Consider the following 20993-nt stretch of genomic DNA (forward strand, 5'->3'; position numbering starts at 1 on the left):
TCTTTTTGGGTTTATTATTTCTGTTACAGTGGGACAAGGAGAAACATCATTAGGGATGTGCTTAAAGTTTTCATGTGAGCCTTCTGTCTCCCTTGGCCTCAGTCTGAACGTTTTTGGGGATGTGAGGACATCTGTTTAACCATTGTAACGTGGGCAAGAAGTGTTGCAGGAGAGACCTTTTCTTAGTTTTACCTGTTGATGCTGTATGTTCTTTAAAAGCATCATTGAAGTGAAAGCAAGCAGCTGAAGAACAACAGAATTCAAGGTCAAATTCTTGCTGGGTAGACACCTGCCTTCACTCAGGCCCTTTGAGCATTGTAGCTTTGTTCGTGTGCAGACTGAGTCCTCAGTGCTGTCTGGTATCAAACCTGAGGTGACCCAGATCTCCTCCTGATTGCTCACAGCCCACAGAATCTGAAGGCAGGGTAGAATTTAGCCTTTCTGCACCTTCTCTGCCTCTGAGCTGGAAGGCTGCTGTGTCTGGCTGGGACTAAGGAGAGCTGCCTGATGATTTTCTCTGTTCTTGATGGAGGACCAAAGGTAGAGAGTTCAGCATGGCTGTTAGAATGGACAGCTGGAATTGCTTTAAGGTGTCAGGTGAACAAATTCAATGCTGAAAGAGGTGTGAGAACTTAGGAAGAGCCCAAAGCTGTATGAAAAGAGTTGCACATGTACCTTCCAGCTGCCTGCTCACAGGTGCTCATCTCCCATCACTGTTGTTGTTTAACAGCCAGAGGCAGGAGTTGGAGCTGGGAGACTCTGAGAATGCCATGGAGGAGCAAAATGCAGCATTTGGGATGGATCCTAATGCAGGGAGGAAAGCAGGCTCTCAGAGTTAGGTTTGTGAGGGTAGCACAGTGGCTAAACACTGAAGTGAAGACAGGAGAATTAACTCTTGGTCATTTCTGTGTTAGCACACCAAGGCATGACAGAGGAAAGGGATTTTCAGCTATTTTAGAAATACCAAAAAGGTTTTCTCCTTTCCTCAGGGTGATGGTGTGGAGAGGAGCTGGCTTTTCTCCAGTAAAGGGACAGAAATGACACAGTGTTAATGAAAACCTTATCTGTGTAGGAAAACTTCTTCACAGTAGTTGCCTGTGTGAAGTTAGGTGTATGATGATGTGATACTGAAAGGTTCTGCTGGGACTGGTTCAGCGTGCCCCATGCAGTTCAGTTCTGGCTTTTCCACAGTGCCGAATTCCAGCCAGGAAGGTGACTGTGCCTGTCTGGAGATGCACACGTGCTGTCACTCCCTCAGGAGCTCCATTACCTTACATAACTAATGATCACAGTTCAGCATTTGCAGCACTGGGGTGGCATATCCTGTGTCAGGGAACACGGTAAATATTGAGGCAAAGCTGTTTCATTATGTAAGCCGAATCTTGGACGGTTTCATGTGCAGCCAGGGTGTGGGTGTTTGTGTTTATTGAGTATCTCTGCCTACATAATCCCTCATCCTCTAGTCTACACATTTCTCTTGTCTGAAGTGAAATCACATTAAACACTGTTAAATAGTAATGCTTTGCACTTGTTAGTGTGTACTGTCTTTAATCCAAGATTCTCATGCTGCTTTAGTCATTAATTAATGCTTGGTGCTCTGGGTATGGCACAGAAAATATTGTCCCCATTAATAATGGTCAAAGGAATCAGAAGGTAGTTCAAGACTTGCCTCTAGTGGTGGTGTTTCAGAGGTGTGTTTACTCTGAGTTCACTGCCTTCCTGTAAGACCTCAGCAGACATAAAGCCAAGACAGTTGTTGCTTCACTGCACCTGCCCAAGGTCAGTCCTGGAAGTGGTTGTGTGGATGTGGGTGTCTGTTAGCAACTGTCTGTGCTTTTTTCATCACTCTTTTTGGGTTTGGTTATTTGAGACCAAGCCTGATTGTAAGACACTTTTTTCAAGTGACTTAACCAGTTAAGTTAGTCAGAAACTGAATCAGGAATTCTTGTACCCTCATTCTCATACTGCTTCTAAATGATCCACTTCTGCTTCTTCAGTTCTGAAATGTCTAAAACCTGTCAAGATAGTATTTGACTTCTTTTCTTTTCCAGCTTAACCCATGCTATCCAGAGGGTAATTATGAAGGGAAGGCTTTGGTAAGTGGAATTTACGTTTCATGTAATCTGGGAGATGCTGTATCCTTAACCCTATGGAGCCCAATGCAGAATCACAGAAATGTTTTGGTTGGAAAAGACCTTCGAGATCATTGAGTCCAACCATTCTCTAGCTCTACCAAGGCTGTGGCTAAACCATGTCCCTCAACACCACTGCTCTGCCTCTTTGAAACACCTCCCTGGGCAAGCCCGTTTGAGTGGCTGAGAAACCTTTGAGTGAAGAAGGCTCTGCTAACATCCAACCTAAACCTCTCCTGGTGCAGCTTGAGGCCATTTCCTTACCCTGTCGCTTGTTCTTCAGGCAGCTCTAGCATGGCATCTTCACAAGGATCTGAGTTGCCCTTGCTGCAGTGTGGGTAGGTTGGACCAAGGCCTTATGCCCTTTGCCTGGGAGGCAAAAGAAAGCATGCTGGCTGATTCTGACTCATGAGGCAAGGCCAGAGATGCTGGAGTTCATAGCACGTGAAGCAAGGGGAATTCAAACCCTGGGGGAATCTTACTGTAACTGAGACAAATTGCCCAAACAAGAGTCGTTCCTCTATCAGATGAAGGAGACTGCAAATTCTGAGACCTTCTTGGAGAAAATTCAGTTCCACTTCTTTCCGTTTGCCTTCTGGCTTTTGTTCTTTTAGAGGATGTGTTTCCCAATTTGTCTCTGAATGGGGAAGAATTTTTTGTCCCTGGTGAAAGGAAAGCCAAGTTTGTTACATAATCACCTGCCTTCAGCACTGAGATTTCAGTGAGTGGAGACTTGTGCAGGAGTTGGCAGCAGTGGTTTTCCATCCTGCCTGGTGTTTAGTGCTGAAGGTCACAGAGCAGTGCCAGCTGAGCTGTGCAGAGAAATGAGCATTCTCTCTTGGGAAGGTACAGAGGTGCCACCACGTGTTTCTCTTTTGGGTTGGAATGGCCCTAGAGGCGGTTTGAGCTTTTGAATAAGGACTGAGATCAACTCTGGAATATTCCAGTGAGCAGAGTGCTTGTCTGGCAGTGCTGGGGCTCTGGCTCTTGCATCCATACTTCTGGATCAACACTGTAGGGCAGGTCATGGTGGCACTTCTCAGTCAAATCTCCACACCACTCACTATTTAAGAGATTTCAGTTCAGCCCGTAGCACAATCTTGTAAACTTGTGTCCTGTTGAATGAAAGTGAAAAGATGCACACACCCCAGTCTAGCTACTGTGGTGGCCCAGCCAACGGCCCTAGCCCTACACCAGGCAAATCAGATTAGGGAAATACTTCCACTGAAAATTTAATCAGAACTGACTGATGATCAAACCTGGTGTCATGGTGGAAGTGCTGGTTTGTTGCAGTGAGAAATGCTCTGTGAGGGACCCCCTGACAATGCCTGGTAATCCCTTCATGTAAATCCAAGCCTACAGGTACTTTTAGCGTGGTAGAAACCCCTTTGGGTCCTTCGCCCCTACCTATTCTTGTTGGAAACAGCATGAGTCAGCAATGGCTGTTTCAAGCCTTCATTCTGGCCTGGAGCAACCCATGAAAAAAGCTTTACATCCCTGTGCAGGAATTTCTTGTTGCCATGATGCAGTGTTTTGAGTTTTCCCTCACAAGTACAAGAATCTCACAACATTTGGAGTTCTCTGTCAGTCTGGCATCCAAGGCACACACAACCTGGAGCACACAGGCTTTGCATTATGGAGTTCATCTCCTGTTCCTTCTGTCAGCTGGCTGCCTGACTGCAACAGTTCCTTCTGCAGTACTGCCTGGGAAGGAAACCTGCACTAGAGGTGGGCCTGGAAGTGCACCTACCCCAGCAAAATTTGAAGCCTGGGTAGCAGGGCAATGGGATCTTGAGTCCTTTCAACTGACGGAGAAAGCTGAGCCTGCAGCCTGCAGTTTGCTCTTCTCTGCTGGTCTGTTGGCTAAAATGCAGTGGGGTTTGGAAGGCAGCACAGCCCTCTGTGCATATCATGCCAGCCCTCACCTCCTGGACGTGTGCTGGGGCTTCTTCTGCACGCTCACTGCTTGGGTTACCAGCCCAGAGCACAGTTGCTTAGGCAACTGAATCTTGGGAAACAGAGCTGGAGAGGGATTTTCCGTGTTGCAGCAGTGGGCATGGGCACCTGGGTTCTGCCTGTGTCCTTCTTTTCTGCCTTGCTTCAAGTGACTGGAAAGTCTGGCAAGCTTTTGGCTCCAGGGAACGTAAATATTTCTGGATGTCACTTGGAGCTTTGTTCCCAAATGTTAAGCTGTGTTTGGACTGCAGCTCATTGCACATTTAAGGGCTGCTGCTTGAGATTGCAGTCACTGTCTGGTGAAACTCAGTTCAGAGCTGAGCTCTGGTAAAGTTTGTCCTTACAATGAGGTGATTCATGTTCTCCTGGCTTTGTTTTTTTCCTTCTCGCTTCTAAACTCCAGCAGGTTGGTTGGTTGGTTTATTTATTTGTTGGGAAGACCTTTCTGTGGTTTAAAAGCCTTATCAAGAGAGAAAAGCTGCTTCACCTCTTGAAGCTGAGGAGATCATGGAATCATTTTGGCTGGAAATGACCTTTAAGGTCATCAAGTCCAATCATTATCTAACTCTACCAAGGCTGGTTCTACCATGCTGGGCATCAAAATGCAGTGTTCTGTGTTACAGCTCCCATTAAATCAAAAATTGGTGTATTTTGTGCTGGAAAGTAGTTTATTATTTCTAATCACAGAAACTTAACAGCATTCAGAAGGGTCCTGTAACACTGGGAAGTGGCAGGAGCAGCTGGGAGCCTGCCGTTTGTAATCCCTTTTGTGTCAGAGGGCTGTCTCTGGGTAGGTGCCTTGATCCCATTTGTCTGCCTTTCCATCAGGGTGCTAACCCTAACCACTTCCAGACAGGGTTTTATTGGTGAGGTTTTTCTTAGCATTGAGACTGGTATGCATTTATTTTCCTTGTAAAGAAGTTGGACAGTTACAGAATCACAAAATCTCAGACTGGGAGGGGTTGGAAGGGACCTCTCTACATCATGCAGTCTAAGCCCCTGCTAAAGCAGGTTTGCCTGGAGCAGGTTGCACGTCTGGGTGGGTTTGGAATCTCTCCAGAGAAGGAGACTCTGCAGCCCACTCCAGGGCTTCAGTACCCTCACACCAAAGATTATTTTTTTCCTTTATGTTTAAGCGAAGCCTCCTGGGTTGCCCCTTGTCCTGCCACTAGACATCACTGAAAGGAGGCTGCATCCTCTTGCCCCCCACCCTTTGCTATTGATCAGCATTGATCAGATACCCTCTGGGTCTGCTCTTCTCCTGGCTAAGCAGCCTTATGTCTCAGCCTCTCCTTGTATGAGAAATGCTCTTGAACTGGAGGATCCAGACCTGGAGACAGTACCCCAGGTGTGGGCTCACTGGGGCAGAACAGAGGTGGAGGAGAACCTCCCTTGACCATGGACTGCTAGGTGCAGTTTGATGTATCTCCCTTGACTTCTGTTTATCTATACTTATGAATTCCAAACCAGTCTACAGTTCAGAGTTTTCTGTCTTGCTTCCAATCCAGGTGTTTTTTTTTTTCTGATAAACACTGTAAATCAAATGTTTTTTAAATGTTATTTTACCTTCCAGCAACGAAGTTTAATTCAAATTTTATAAGGTGAGACACAGGTGATGCAGTTTTACATAAGCTGAATAATCTGGGGATATTTATTGTGGGTGTTTTTAAAAGCCTTGGTTAGGAATTGACCTGGCAATATACAGTCTGAATAATGACAGGAAAAAGAAAAGAACCTTTGGCCTTGAAGTGGCAGAGCCTCTGCTTTTGTGAAGCCAGCAGTCAGAGCAGTGGGGAGGCTGTGGGGAGAAGGGGGCCACAGATGCCAGCACAGGAACATCAGCCTGCTGTGCACACAGCTCTGAATCAGCTCTGCGAGCGCCGCGCCTCCTTCCTTGCGGATCGTCTGGCTCCTGACAGCAGAGCTGCAACGTGATGTCTGTGCTGGAAACAGGGTGACTCACAAGTGAGTCAACAGACAAGGTGCTAGAGGAGGCTAACTGCTGTGCTGACTGCCAGGGCTTGTCACCAGCAGGAGCAGGCCTGGCCATTCAGGTATGCCACTTTGTTTTCAAGGAGGATTTTAAAATCACCTAACCTATGGAGTTCTGCTCATATTACCACTCTGTGCAAGCCTCCTAAACTGGGTTAGCATTGAGATACCACATTGCAGTGGATTTAACAGGCATTTTCAGGACTCTGGCTGCTATTAAATGTAATTCCTGCTGGAATCTGTAGTGCAGCTGAATGCATTCATTCAGGAGCATGGTGTTATCTGTGCCTGTCTGTGCCACAAGAGGTGTCTACCAACTGCAATTGTAGATAGGGCTTCTAAAAGGAAAAGGAATTTCAGCTCTGTCATGTTTCTGTATTGCATTTTGCAGTTGAGAGGAATGCCCCTCCTTAAGCCAAACTGCATGGAAATCTCCTGAATTAGAGCGTGGTGCCTAGCTGAGGTGGATAGTGGGGTTTTGGGAGAGGTCACGTTACTAGCACGTTGTGCTGCAACCTGTGAGAAGGGTTGTCACCTGCTGGACTACAAGTCCCCAAGAGGACCAGTCTGCCTGTACCTGAAGATTTTGTCTGGCATTACAAGATGGGAGTTGCCTCCCCTGGCATTTGCCCTTCACACTGCAAACACTGCATGCTGGCTGTGCTGGGTTCTTGAGCTTCTTTGACTCCATGGGATGCACTGCAGTGCTGCTGGCCCAGGATGATGGACTTTGCTGTGAGTCCGGGTCAATATTTCTCTGCTCACCAAAAGGGCTGTTTGTTGGTGCTAGCTCTGACTCCTGCCTTCACCTCTCAGCCTTTGCTTTCCCAGGCAAGTGGCTCCATGGCAGGGGTATCTTCAGGTCCGTTTCTGGTGAATGGTGAACTTTGCTTTGCTGCTGCAGAGTGAGGGGCTAGCAGCCCTCTGGCTGGGCAGACACTTAAAATCTGTTAAGCAGAAGGGGCTGAGTCTACTCTGTGTTCTACCTGGAATTTGGAATAGGTCATTCTTTTGGAAGGTGCAGGTCCAGCTCCTGCCAGGCAGAAGTGGAGCTGAATGTCAGCTTCATTTTTGGGAGTGATTTTAACTCGGGCACAACAGAGCGAGGTGGTTCCACCTTCTGCACCTTGCAGACGTACCTGGTGTGACTTGCTCAGCCTGTCACTGCTTTGCTAATAGCTTAGGACAATCAAAACTTTTTTTTTCTTTCTTGGTGGCTTTACTGTTTGCTAATATAGTTTTTGTCACAGTTCTTGCACTGCCCTGTGCTCTGAGCATGCAGTTCACCCACTTCAAAGAAGTCCCAAGAGTGCACTCCTTGGCTGTCAGTGGCCATGTCACCAACAGTTCTGAAACCATTCACTGACTTTTTTTTCATGTTGCTTTAGGAAATGCCTTCTATCTACATTTGAGTCCCTTTCCAGTCCTGTTCCTCCCTTCTGTTCATTTGATCTGTTTTTGCTGGCTCCATCTGCTCGTATGCCAGTTTCTTACCTGAGCAAATGCCACCTTGTTTTCATCTGCTGTGGAATGCAGTGCTCCTCCTGACCTGATCACGTCACCCAACTCACTGGAGATAGGGGAAGTTCACTTTCTGCATACTCCTCTGCACTCATCTGCTGATTCAGTAGTGGCTTAGGTGAAGTGCATTCTGGTGCCTGTTGCTGAGTTCCATTCATCAGAAGCAGCTTTCTATGTGCATGTGTGTCTGTTGTCTCTCTCACAGACCTTGCACCTGCACTAAGACAGAAATTCAGACAGTAGTCCATGTCTGGCCATATGCAGTGACACCATTGCTCTCTCTTGGGTAGGTTGTTTCAGAGCTGTCAAGTTGAAGGTTGTTCTTTAGTGCTTAAGACCTATAATCCAGGTTGAGATCCTAAAATAACACTGCTGGGAGCCCTCTGAGGTTTGTGCTGGAATGTGGTGTGGAACTCTTGCACAGCTCTTGTGCAGGTCTGATTTTGCTCAGCTGAGCTTTGCCTTGCAGTTAGCAGTGTTGCAGACACTGCCTCACCCCCTGTTGAAGGGGACTTTCTTTTTAGAGTGAAAACCAGCTCCTAGGTCTGATTTGATGCTAAGACTGGTTGGCAGGAGTTTGGTCTAACAAGCCAAGTTGCTCCAGTGCATCTGTGCAGTTGCTGGGGAGACTGGTGAGAGGGTGGAGGCTGCCCCAGACTGCAGGCTGAACAACGTGGGGATGGACTACTAAAGCACAGGAGACTTTGCCTTTGCCTCCCACCACAGAACCCTGCAGGTGCTCACGGTGACCTGTTGGGGGTGGTCAGACACTGTGAGTGAGGACATTTCATGACACAAAATAGAATACAGCCTCATATTTTGGTCTGTATTTTTCCCACAGTCCTAGGGGGGAAACCAAAAGGCATAAAATTATGAAGTGTCCTGAAAAGCCATAGCTGCATTTGAATGTAAGTGATAAGAAATACCCAGAGTGTGCATCCTGGCTTAACCTATCCTGTGCTCCTCACCCCTTCACAGTCTTCTTGACCTGTAACCTGGTTTTCCAGTTTTCTGTTTAATTTGAAAATGTAGGAAGTAGATTTTCATTTGGTGTTAGACTCTGACCAACACCTATTTAGCTCTTAAGAAGATTCTCTTACAGTTTGCTTGCCCTTCCAGTATGGGTCTCATCCTGACTATATAAACCAGAGTACGTATGGAAATCACTTAAAAATTTGCTATTTCTCCATCTTTGCGTACAGGTTAAGTTTCTTTGGTGCAATTTTGTTTAATATTTTGGGGTTTTGGGTGTGGGCTGTGGTAGCACGTGAGGGCTGTGGGATGAGCTTACTCCCGAGTGAGACACAGGAGATGCTTGTCCCTTGTTTCAGCAAACTTCCACTCAGGCCCAGCCAGCATGGGTTTAGGAAGGGCAGGTCCTGCCTGACCAACCTGATCCCCTTCTATGCCCAAGTGACTGCCTGGTGGATGTGGGGCAGGCTGTGGATGTAGTCTACCTGGACCTCAGCAAGGCCTTTGACACCGTCCCCCATGGCAGACTCCTGGCCAAGCTGTCAGCCCCTGGCTTGGATGGGAGCACACTGCAATGGGTTAGGAAGTGGCTGGAGGGCCGAGCCCAGAGAGTGGTGGTGAATGGTGCCACGTCCAGCTGGCGGCCAGGCACCAGTGGTGTGCCCCAGGGATCAGTGCTGGGCCCCATGCTCTTTAACATCTTTATTGATGATCTGGACGAGGGCATCGAGTCCATCATCAGTAAATTTGCTGATGACACCAAGCTGGGGGCAGGAGTTGATCTGCTGGAGGGTAGAGAGGCTCTGCAGAGGGACCTCGACAGGCTGGGCAGATGGGCAGAGTCCAGGGGCATGAGATTGAACACATCCAAGTGCCAGGTTCTGCACATTGGCCACAGCAATCCCATGCAGAGCTACAGGCTGGGGTCAGAGTGGCTGAGAGCAGCCAGGCAGAGAGGGACCTGGGGGTACTGGTTGATGGTAGGCTGAACATGAGCCTGCAGTGTGCCCAGGCAGCCAGGAGGGCCAAGGGCATCCTGGCCTGCATCAGGAACAGTGTGGCCAGCAGGAGCAGGGAGGTCATTCTGCCCCTGTACACTGCACTGGTTAGGCTGCACCTCGAGTCCTGTGTCCAGTTCTGGGCCCCTCAGTTTAGGAAGGAGGTTGACTTGCTGGAGCGTGTCCAGACAAGGGCGACAAGGTTGGTGAGGGGCTTGGAGCACAGCCCTGTGAGGAGAGGCTGAGGGAGCTGGGGTTGCTTAGCCTGGAGAGTAGGAGACTCAGGGGTGACCTTATTACTCTCTACAACTACCTGAAGGGGGGTTGTAGACAGGCAGAGGTTGGTCTCTTCTCCCAGGCAACCAGTACCAGAACAAGAGGACACTGTCTCAGGCTGTGCCAGGGGAGGTTTAGGCTGGAGGTTAGGAGGAGGTTTTACACAGAGAGTGATTGCCCATTGGAATGGGCTGCCTGAGGAGGTGGTGGGGTCGCTGTCGCTGAGGGTGTTCAGGAGGAGACTTGGTAGGGTGCTTTCTTTCCATGGTTTAGTTGATTAGGTGGTGTTGGATGATAGGTTGGACTCGATGATCTTGAAGGTCTCTTCCGACCTGGTCTATTCTACTCTACTCTATTCTACTCTATTCTACTCTATTCTACTCTATTCTACTCTATTCTATTCTATTCTACTCTATTCTATTCTATTCTATTTGCTAGTGCCAACACTCTGACGAGTAGATGAGCCTATGAAACTTTGGAGAGGATTGCCCAGGAAGGTGGCTGGGGCCCCATCCCTGCAGGTGTTTCAAGGAGACACATGTGGTGTTGAGGGCCATGGTCCAGCCACAGCCTTGGCAGAGTTAGAGAACACTTGGACTGGGTGATTTTAAAGGTCTTTTCCAGCCCAAACGATTCTGTGATTATTTTTTTTTAAGGCATGAAGGATTCCAGAGGTGCCTGGAAATGAGATGATAACCAGCTGCTGCTCCTGTAGTTTCACTCATCCTTGATTTTGTTGCTTAATTGCAATTGGCAATATGAATAATCAAAGCTTTGCCCTCGATTACCCCTCACAGTTTGGTTTTAATCAAGTCACTAATGTAACCCAAGCCTCTTTACATTGCTTTGTCCTTCTCTTCCTAGGGGTGTGTTGTGAATCATTATAAAAGTATTCCAGGTTTCCAGGGGGTGGTTTTTCTCCTTTGGCTTTCTTCATTCCTCTTTTCCTGTTCCTCTGTGATCTGTGGTGTGTGTGTGTGAAGGGCCCTAGGCTGGCAGCTGCTTGATTGATTCTTAGTCTTTTGTAATTTGTGTAACACCACCCTGGAGGAAGAGCTTTCCCTTGTGCTGGTGATTCTGTTGGTTGCCATGTGGTTGCGGGCACCCACTCTGAATTACACCTTCAAGCAAAGATGGGTAAGGCAGCAGTTGGAGGCTCTGAAGGCTGAGGCATGTCGGTAACTAGCGATGAAGATGGCTGCTCAGTGGTGCTGGATCACAAAATTCCCATGGATTTTCAGCAGATGGTGGGAGGAGAATGGCCACCCTCGATTCCCACGTCTCTTTTGAGCCACCAACACAGCTTTGTACACGTCAGCTGAAGGCTTCTTGAAGGAAACAATCTTCTCCAGTTGCTGTGGGCAAGCTCCAACCTGTATTGGATCCAGCCTGCAATGCATGGTCAGCCTTCTGCTATAGTTTCTGAGAATCTACCTGGTGCTTTGTGTCCCCGCTTCCAGTGACAGTTCAGTGGAGTCGATACTCTGTCTCTTGCTGTTCGGCGAGTGTGCTGTTGGGATTCTGACCACATGGGAAGGAGAAAAATCAAACAACAGTGCATGTAGGCAAATGGTTTTACTTAGTCCCCTCCCTCTTATAAAAAAACCCAGGTTTTGTTAACTCTTTTATCTTTGCTGTGTTGCAAACCATCCCTGTGTAGCTATATCTGTTGGGAGTGCAGGGTGTGCAGCTCCTGCAGGCTGTTTGAAGCTGTAGGTGTACAGTCCTGCAGGCTCTCCGCAGCCTCTGTAATGACTGCCTGAGACCCTGCGTGCCTGGGGCAAAGTGCACCCTCTGTGTTCCTACGTGAATGTAAGGAAGAAAGGTACAGTTCTGATGTGTTACTTGTCCAAGAGCTAATTGCAGAATTTATAACAGGCCCTGATGCAAGCAAATAACCCTTGTGCCTAATCAGCAGAGAGACGGCGACCTTCCTGCTTCAAAGAAGAAGTGCCAGGCAGGGGAGAAGATTATGTACACTTTGGTCTCTGTGCCGCACGGAAATGATATCGCTTCTCTCTTTGAACTGGATGCCACCACTCTTCAGAGAGCTGATTGCCTGGTTCCAAGGTAAAAAAAGAAAGAGAAAAAAGGGCAGAAAAAATAGTGTTGCATTGGCAAGGTTTCCTCCTAGCACTATGCTAGTGAGTAAGGCAGGGGAGAAATCAAACAGAAGCAAGAAGCTTCCTTTGCTGAAAATGTGAGGAGCGTTCACAGGTAAACAAGGGATGTATAAAACATGAGAGTGCTGCTGTGGCTGGGTAAAACAATTATAAGGCTAAACTAAGTGGTGCTTGGAGAGAGTCTGTGAAGAGAAAATGGGCTGAATACTGCAAAGATCTGTGAGGACAGAACTGACCCTGTGCACTGGTTGGAAAAAACCCCACCACTGACAGATCTAACTGGAGTTGTTGCCTGGAGAATAAAGGTGTGGTGAACTGGGCTGATGTGTCTCTGACAGACCACTGTGCACATTTCTTAGTCAAATGAATTCAGCAAGTGGCTTCTGGCTTTTAATGGTGAATATCTGATGTTTCAGCTGTGCAGTTTAGCTGAGCTTGGCTGGAGAAGTCCCTCAGTGTTGGTTGTGACTAAGAGGGTGTGCAGACAGTGGGGCAGGTTGTGATGGGGCTCGGTTTTAGAGCTGGGCATCTGTGAATACTGATGTGTGCAGCTTGGAAGTGTATTTGCTATGTGAAGCTTTTCCAGGTAATTTGCTTGCTTGAATACTCCAAGCCCATCAGCATGAAAGGGAAAGTGTGAAGGAAGACCACAGTGAATCTATTTCAAAAGCAGAATTCAGAGTAAAAATTGTAGCTGGTTTCTCAGCTCTGCTTTTTGATAATGCCACAAATTATCATATGGAAAGAACGTAGAAAGAATCTCATGTCTGCTCTTTGTTCACTTGCTTTTCAGTTGAGAACTGGTACTGTAAATGCTTGCTCCCTGGAGCAGTCACAATGGTGTAGCTGTGAAACCATGGCCAATTTTACTTTCTGGCTTTTGTCTGGGACGGCTCAAAGGGGTTTATTACTCTGCAGAAAAAAAAAATAAGGGATTTTTCATTAAATGTATTCCTGTTTAGATGGGATAACACCTTCGTTTTACATTCTTTTTCTTTCAGGAATATTTTGTGCCTGGGCTTATATGAATACTTAAACCCAGCATTCTGCATAATCCCAAGATGCTGTTTGTTCTGTTGCATCTCTCCTCTGGATGGCAAAGGAGGAGGCAAGGGGAAAGGGCTCTGCAGTACCATTTAGGTCTCTCTAATCAGTGGCCAGTGTGACTCATGCCCTCGAGTCTCATGCTGTGCTCATGTGCTGCCCTGCATCCCACTTTGCCCACTCCAGGTCAGGAGTGATCCATCTCACCTGCCATTTGCTCTCCTGTAGGAACTCCTATGTCCGGCTGAGGCATTTGTGCACCAACACCTGGGTGACCAGCACAAGCATTCCAATAGACACTGATGAGGAGAGGCCTGTCATGCTGAAGGTAAACATCTGCAGGAGTTTCACCTCTCCAGCTCCCTCCTGAAGCTCTGCACTGAGGATCTCACTTCTAGTACATAAAATATCTGTAATAGTTAGTATAAAGGGAAGAGGATTGCTCACCTGTGTTAAACTCTTGCAGATTGGGACATGCCAAACAAAAGAGGACAAGGAAGCTTTTGCCATCGTCTCGGTTCCTCTGTCTGAGGTCAGAGACTTGGACTTCGCCAATGATGCAAACAAGGTTCTAGCATCAACTGTTAAAAAGCTGGAGAATGGGACAATAACCCAGAATGAGAGAAGGTCAGTGAGTTTGATTTCTGTGCCGTCCTAAACTGATGTTTGCCTACTCATGACCCTCTGCTCTTCCAGCTGGTATGGATTTTGGATTTCTGAGTACTCTGCATCCTGCATTTTTCTCCCTTTTTCCCCTCTGGTTTTCGTTCAATGCCTCGGTAATCATCTGTGTGACGGATTTAAGCCTCTGTGAACCAAGGTCTGGAATCCTTAAGTGCACGTCAACCTTAACTGCACCGTGACCGGGGTTCCGTGGCACCAGACACAGCTTGCTCTGCATGGTGCATCCAGCAGGTGCAGAGTGGCTGCAGGTAACACTGATTTCTGTTGGCCCAGGTTCGTAACCAAGCTGCTGGAAGATCTTATTTTCTTTATTGCTGATGTGCCCAACAACGGGCAGGAGGTTCTGGATGTGGTTGTGACCAGGCCAAACCGGGAACGGCAGAAGCTAATGAGGGAACAGAATATATTGGCTCAGGTATGGCCTACTGCATTAATCACTTGATTCTTGTTACAGATTATAGGAGTGATTTATAAAAACATTAGTTTTGGCTACCTTGCTTTATGCCATGTTGGATTTGTCTGGTTGGATTGCATAGGCAGACACGACTTAGGCAAGGCTCACGCCTTGGCCTGTGAATCAGATGGAAACACAAGGGGGAGCATGTAGTGGCTGTTAGTTTCCTGTGATTCTTATGCCTTTTAAGACTATATTTGGTAGTTGATGAAGTCCGAACCGAGCTTGCAACGTGGTCCCAATCCTGTAAGTATTCCCTGTGTAGGGAAAATTCTAATGCATTTGTGGATCCCTGACATTCTTCACACGAGGGCAAACTTCCATGTAAATGAAAATTAATAATCACTTTAAGTAGCCTGCTGCAATTTAAAAATGCAAAAAAGGGTGAGGTTGGGCACCAGCCACCGCTGTCTTCCTTTTTCATTCTTGATTTAGCCAAAACTAAGGCGCTGAAGTGGCATTGTTTAAACCTGGAGATAGTAGTAAAGAGGACGCAGTGTCAGCCAAGTGGATGGGAAATGTAAAGCTGAAGGCATGAAGCTGTGATATCGGAGGCTGTGGTCCCACATGTGTTTGCTCACACGTAACTGGGTTGAGGGACTCACTTTACATCTTGTGCTGTTCTTCTCAGAGGATGTCTCCATTGCCTGCTGAAAGCTAATCAACAACTTGACTTTGTTTTTCACGCTCAGTGGTTTTGATTTTGAACAGATCTTCGGCATTCTCAAAGCTCCTTTTAAGGACCAAGGGGAAGGATCAATGCTTAGGCTTGAAGACCTGGGTGACCAGAGATATGCCCCATACAAATACATGTTAAGGCTATGTTACAGAGTTCTCAGACACTCCCAGCAGGACTACAGGAAGAACCAGGTCAGTGGTAATCAAGACAATTATCCTCCTGATTTCCATAACTGTCAATGCTGGGTTGGACATCACTGCCTGTGCTTAGAAGTGGAATTCTGTGGTAGTGGTCAAAGGACTGGGCGTTATGTAGTCACTGATCTGTTCTGCCTCGTGCTGAGAAAGAGTGGCTTTGCTTTGTAGGCGTTTCTGTAAGAACTGAGTGGTCAGCAGTGAGTACCACTGGTTCCCCTTGCACTTCCACAGGCTCAGACCGAGCTGAGTCCACTGCTTCATTCAGCTTTCTGCTTTTAAAATGATGCTCTTGGACTCTGGATTATCAAATGGGCAGTCTGAAAAACCAGTCTATTTCCATTGCTCAGATACTTGTAGAGGGATGGCAGGGAATCAGACCAGAGGTTATTCTGTCACGTAGCCTGAGGTGTCCCACTGCTGGGGACTCCCTGTGAGCAAGAAGTGTTTCAGAAGATGGTGCTGAGTGCTTGGCACATTGCAGCGAGGAAAACAATGCTCCCGTGGTAGGACCAAAGGGACTATCCATAAAGGATGGAACTGCCCTGTGTGGCCTCTTTGCTTTCCTTCTAAAGCTTTATGGGAGTATTTCTGTCTTAGAAAGGGAGGAGGGAGGACTCAGGAAAGCTTCTTGAACAGGATAGACCTAAGAAATTATCATCCCTAGTATTGAGACTGTTTCTTGGGGTGCATGTTTCAGGTGTGCAGGTGTTGCTTTGTGGAGGCCAGTTCAGGGAGGACAGTTCTGAGGCAGGCTGTGATTGCTGAGTGAGCTGGATGCTCCTGGCTCTAAATGAGCAACTGCTTTAACAGGTCATTGTGAGAATGTTCTTGTTCTTTTTCAGGAATACATTGCTAAGAACTTCTGTGTCATGCAGTCCCAGATTGGTTATGATATTCTGGCAGAAGACACCATCACAGCTTTGTTGCACAACAACAGAAAGCTGCTGGAGAAACACATCACAGCTAAAGAGATTGAGACGTTCGTGAATTTACTCAGGAGAAATCGAGAGCCAAGGTTTGAAGTGGCCCACACCAGGCTCCTGATCTGTTGACAGCCTTTGTTCCCTGTGCATGTGCCTGCTACTTACTGCTTTGTGTCATGCAGGATTACCTGGGGTTCTTGGGACTTGACCGTGTCTGCATTTCCGAGCTGGAGCTTTTACAGTTCTAACAATTTGGTTCTATGTCTGATAAGGACAAGTTGAATCACAGAATGGTAGGGGTTGGAAGGGACTTCTGGAGGTCATTGAGCTCAGTCCCGTGGTTAAAGCAGGTTTGCCTAGGTCAGATTGCTCAGGATCTCATCCAGGTGGGTTTTGAAAGTCTCCAGAGAAGGAAACTCCACAACCTCTCTGGGCAGCCTGCTGCAGTGTTCCAGCACCCTCAAAATGAAGAACTTTGCCTTATGATTAAGGAAACCTCCCGGGTTCCAGTTGGTACCTGTTGCCCCTTGTCCTATCACTGGACACCACTGGAAAGAGCCCAGCCCCATCCTCTTGACCTCCACCCTTTTGATATTGATCTGCTCTGAGAAGATCTTCACTCAGTCTGCTATTTTCTAGGCCAAACAGCCCCAGGTCTCAGCCTCTCCTTGTCATAAAGATGCTCCAGACCCCTCATCATCTTTGTGGCCCTGTGTTGGGCTCTCTCCAGTAGATCCCTGACTCTCTTCAACTGGGGAGCCCAGAACTGGACACAATACCCCAGGTTTGGCCTCAGCAGGACAGAGTAGAGGGTGGGGAGAACCTGCCTCAACCTGCTAACCTCCTGACCACACTCTTAATGCACCCCAGGAGGCCACTGGCTTTTTTGGCCACAGGAGCACCTGGTGAACTTGTCCATCAGCACTGCCAGGTCCTACTCCACAGAGCTGCTTCCCAGCAGCTGACCCCTCAGCTGTAGGGGCTGCTCCTCACCAGCGGCAGGACTCTGCACTTGCTCCTTGTGAACTTCATGACGTTCCCTCTGACCAACTGTTCAGCCTGGTCAGGTCTCACTGGATGCTAGCACAGCCTGGTGGGGTGCCAGCCACCCCTCCCAGCTTGTCCCATCAGCAGACTGGCTGAGGACACTGTCCCATCACCTAGGTTGCTGAAGGTGATGTTGAGCAAGGCTGGACCCAGTACTGACCCCTGGGGAGCACCACTAGCCACAGGCCTCCAAGCCAGGATGAAATGTCAGTCTCTCCTAACTCTGCAGTTCTCCTGCTGTCTTGCAGGAGATGTTCGTTTTTCTAAGCTTTTGTTACGAGTTTTCCTGCAGGTTGTGGTTTCAAGTCAGGCCTGACGAAAGTGAAGATGCCAGTGAACATCTGTCCTAGACCAAACCTTGTGCCAAATGAAAAATCCTGCCCTTGAACTTCACCCAGGGGGAACTTTTTTTTAAATTAGCTTCAGGTCAGAATGTAAAGGAAATGGATCTTTTAGTGGAAACTCTTAGCTGATTTGGGGGTTGGGTTTTCATTTGTGAAATTACTGAAGTCACAGCCGTCTTCAGAAGCAAATGTGCTGAGGCCTCTGTGGTGCCCTCTGTATCTTGCACTAGCCTTCCTTTCCTGGTGAGCAAGGGTATTGCTCAGGGCCCTGGTTCTTCGCTGCTTCAATTGTTCTCCATGTCTGCTGCCACTTTGCCTCTCTCTGTAAGCTCTTTGCCTCTCTTGTGCTAAACTGTTTTGGATTTGGTCATCACAAAGAGGGAGCTACATGAGATCAGTTCCTTGGTGCTGAAGGGTCCTAGTCCTCACTGACAGTCACAGGTCACTTGCTGCGGTGGAGGGTATTGTAGTATTGTTGTATGAACACATTGTGCAGCTGCTGCGTGTTCCCTTCTCTAAGGGTGAAGTCCAAGAGATCATGGGATAGAATCCTGTCATTGTTCTGGCTGGAAAAGACCTTTCAGATTACTCAGCCCAACCAGTCTCCAACTCTGCCAGGCCTGGGGCTAACCCATGGCCCTCAGCACCACAGCTCTGCCTCTCTGAAACGCCTCCAGGCATGGGCATTCAGCCACCTCCCTGAGCAGCCTGGGCCAGGCTCTGAGAACCCTTTCAGTCAGGAAGTTTCTTCTAATATCAAACTTAACCTTTCCCTGGTGCAACTTGAGGCTATTACATTGTCTCCTGTCACTTGTTAAAAGGGAGAAGAGACCAACACCCACCTCACTACAACCTCCTTTCAGGGAGCTGTAGAGAGTGAAAAGGTCCTGTCTACAGATCCTCCCAGATCTCCACTTTTCAGTAATTGTTGGCTGTGTCACTTCAAAGTGACACCTTTAACAGGTTGAGGTGTGGGCTTCTGCAGTGTGGAGAGTGTGGAGTGCAGTGCAGAGCCATCTCCTGCACAAATAACATCCCTGTGGTACTTGGGTTAAGGGAATAGCTGATTGGGAAAATGGGGACTCTTGCTTTTGGTTCCTGACAAGGATGAGGACCTTCAGTGGAGTTCCTCTGCCTGACAAACTTAAAACAGCCTCATTCTTAAGTTCTGGCACAACCCTCTGGCCTTTGATGTGCTGGGAAGTGGCACACTTGGGATGTTTTTCTCTTCTCCTGTCTGATTGTTTAACACCACTGAGGGTGGCCCTTGCAGCTCTTGCTCTTCTTTACCTGCTGTGAGCCTGCAAAGGTCGTGTGCTGATAAATCTCGTGATCGATGCTCCCTTGAGTTCCTTAGTGATGGATGCTGGAGGTTCCTGCTGCAGTGTGTCTGTGTGGAGGTTTAAATATCATGTTATGTTGCACCTGTGGTTTTCTGACTGCAGATTCTTGGATTACCTGTCAGACCTGTGTGTATCTAACACCACAGCCATACCAGTAACTCAGGAACTCATCTGCAAGTTTATGCTGAGTCCAGGGAACGCCGACATTCTCATCCAGACCAAGTGAGCATCCATAAGCAGAAGATGCTGTTTTGTAATCTCTGCTGTGCTGTTTGCAGTGCTTTGCTGATGGCTCCCTTGTGACTAGTTTGTGTTTTCAGGCTGGTTTCAACACAAATGGACAACCTTTTGGAATGCCCTGTCATCTCAGATGACATTGATGAGGAGGAAGTGTGGCTCTACTGGATTGACAGCAACAAGGAGCCTCATGGCAAAGCTATCAGGCATCTGGCTCAGGAGGCGAAGGAGGGCACAAAGGCTGATTTAGAAGTTCTTACCTACTACAGGTAAAGCTGCTCATTTCAGTGCATGAAAAGGCTTGCAGAAGATTCTGGTGCTGTTCTTGCCCAGTTCCTTTGCCAATATCAAAAAAGGTCATGTCAGAAACAGGGATTGAAAGTTTGTTTCCAGTTTTTCCTGTAGGAAGCATCACAATCTTTGCTATTACAGACAAATCTTGAGCCTCCTTTGCTCATGACAGCTCTTGTGTGTCTCCTTAGCATTTTGCCTTTTTATTTGTTGAGCTTTATTTGAAGTTCTTCTGCCTTGGAAGCATGGCATACTCTGAGGATTAGAGAAGAAAGGGCACCACAGAACAGTGTCCTACACTGCTTGAAAGCAGTCCAGACTTCTCCCTTCCTCTGAGTTTCACAGGGAGCCCAGTCCTCATGTGAGCATTTCTATGGGCAAGCTGACCCTCGCTTAGCAGAGCTGCTTTGGGTTTTAGGGTTTGTATCAGCAGGACGAGCATCAGGCCCGGTTCTGAGGTGCACTGTTTCACTCCCAGCTGCCTTCTGTGAGTTCCTCACCCTGCTGCCTTTTTAAGGTACCAGCTGAACCTCTTTGCACGGATGTGCCTGGACCGCCAGTACCTTGCCATCAACCAGATCTCCGCGCAGCTGTCGGTGGACCTGATCCTGCGCTGCATGTCCGACGAGAGCCTCCCCTACGACCTCCGCGCTTCCTTCTGCCGCCTGATGCTGCATATGCATGTGGACAGAGACCCGCAGGAGTCTGTGGTGCCTGTCAGATATGCCAGGCTGTGGACTGAAATTCCTACAAAGATCACAATTCATGAGTGAGTTGGAAGTGTTTCAAGTGAGAGCACAAAAAATTTTGGGGGCTTCATCTCGGTTGTAGATGTCTGCTCTTGACAAAAAGTGTGTGGGGGAGTGCTGTGTTGTGAGCACGGAGCTGCACCTTGTGGTTGCTTTTGGGTAGCTTTGCATGGAAAGATTTGAGTTTCATTTTCCACTGTGTTCCTGTAGGGAGCAAATGCAATGGCCTTTCCTCAGACCAACCGACCTTGGATTTTGTCTTAACATCACAGGTTTGCTAGGCTGGAACTTGGTTTTGTACTTCAAGCTGAACTGAAAGACAGAAGTTTGCAGTTAGGTACAGCTGTTGCCCCAGAAATGGTTCACAGAGGCTTTGGCTTCCATCCAGCAAAGTACTTGAGTGTGTGTTAAATTTAAGTATGGGAGAAGGGACCCTTGACTTCAGTGGAAACCCTCTCTGACCTAATTGATTAGGTGGAGCAGTGCCACTGGGCTAGACCTAGACAGGGAGTATCTGGCTGAAGAGACAAAGAGGAACAAGTTCATCAGTACAGCAGACAGGATTGCTTCTGCTAGTGAGAGGCAGGATTAGAATAGAATAGAATTAACCAGGTTGGAAGAGACCTTTGAGATCATCCAGTCCAACCTATCACCAAACACCATTTGATCAACTAAACCATGGCAGCAAGTGCCTCATCCAGTCTCTTCCTAAACACCTCCAGTGATGGTGACTCCAGCACCTCCCTGGGCAGCACATCCCAATGGCCAATCTCTCTTTCTGTGAAGAACTTTCTCCTAACATCCAGCCTAAACCTCCCCTGGCACAGCTTGAGACTGTGTCCCCTTGTTCTGGTGCTGGTTGCCTGGGAGAAGAGACCAACCCCCACCTGGCTACAACCTCCCTTCAGGGAGTTGTGGACAGCAAGAAGGTCTCCTCTGAGCCTCCTCCAGGCTCCAACCCCAGCTCCCTCAGCCTCTCCTCACAGGGCTGTGCTCCAGACCCCTCCCCAGCTTTGTTGCCCTTCTCTGGA

At 47.9% G+C, this 20993-nt stretch overlaps 1 protein-coding gene across 1 annotated transcript in view; it reads left to right on the top strand.

Annotated features, from left to right (window-relative positions):
- The window catches only part of ITPR2 (inositol 1,4,5-trisphosphate receptor type 2), a 177266-nt gene that overhangs the window by 49689 nt on the left and 106584 nt on the right, over positions 1-20993 (top strand). The window contains exons 10-19 of the mRNA XM_054168078.1: positions 2052-2096; positions 11763-11917; positions 13243-13342; positions 13481-13641; positions 13972-14113; positions 14864-15022; positions 15871-16043; positions 18788-18907; positions 19006-19191; positions 19731-19982. Of these exons, the coding sequence (XP_054024053.1) occupies positions 2052-2096; positions 11763-11917; positions 13243-13342; positions 13481-13641; positions 13972-14113; positions 14864-15022; positions 15871-16043; positions 18788-18907; positions 19006-19191; positions 19731-19982 (1493 nt within the window). The remainder of the gene's footprint in view (positions 1-2051; positions 2097-11762; positions 11918-13242; positions 13343-13480; positions 13642-13971; positions 14114-14863; positions 15023-15870; positions 16044-18787; positions 18908-19005; positions 19192-19730; positions 19983-20993) is intronic.

The sequence above is a fragment of the Dryobates pubescens genome, chromosome 15 (assembly GCF_014839835.1).
Source record: "Dryobates pubescens isolate bDryPub1 chromosome 15, bDryPub1.pri, whole genome shotgun sequence".
NCBI classification, from domain to species: Eukaryota; Metazoa; Chordata; class Aves; order Piciformes; family Picidae; genus Dryobates; species Dryobates pubescens.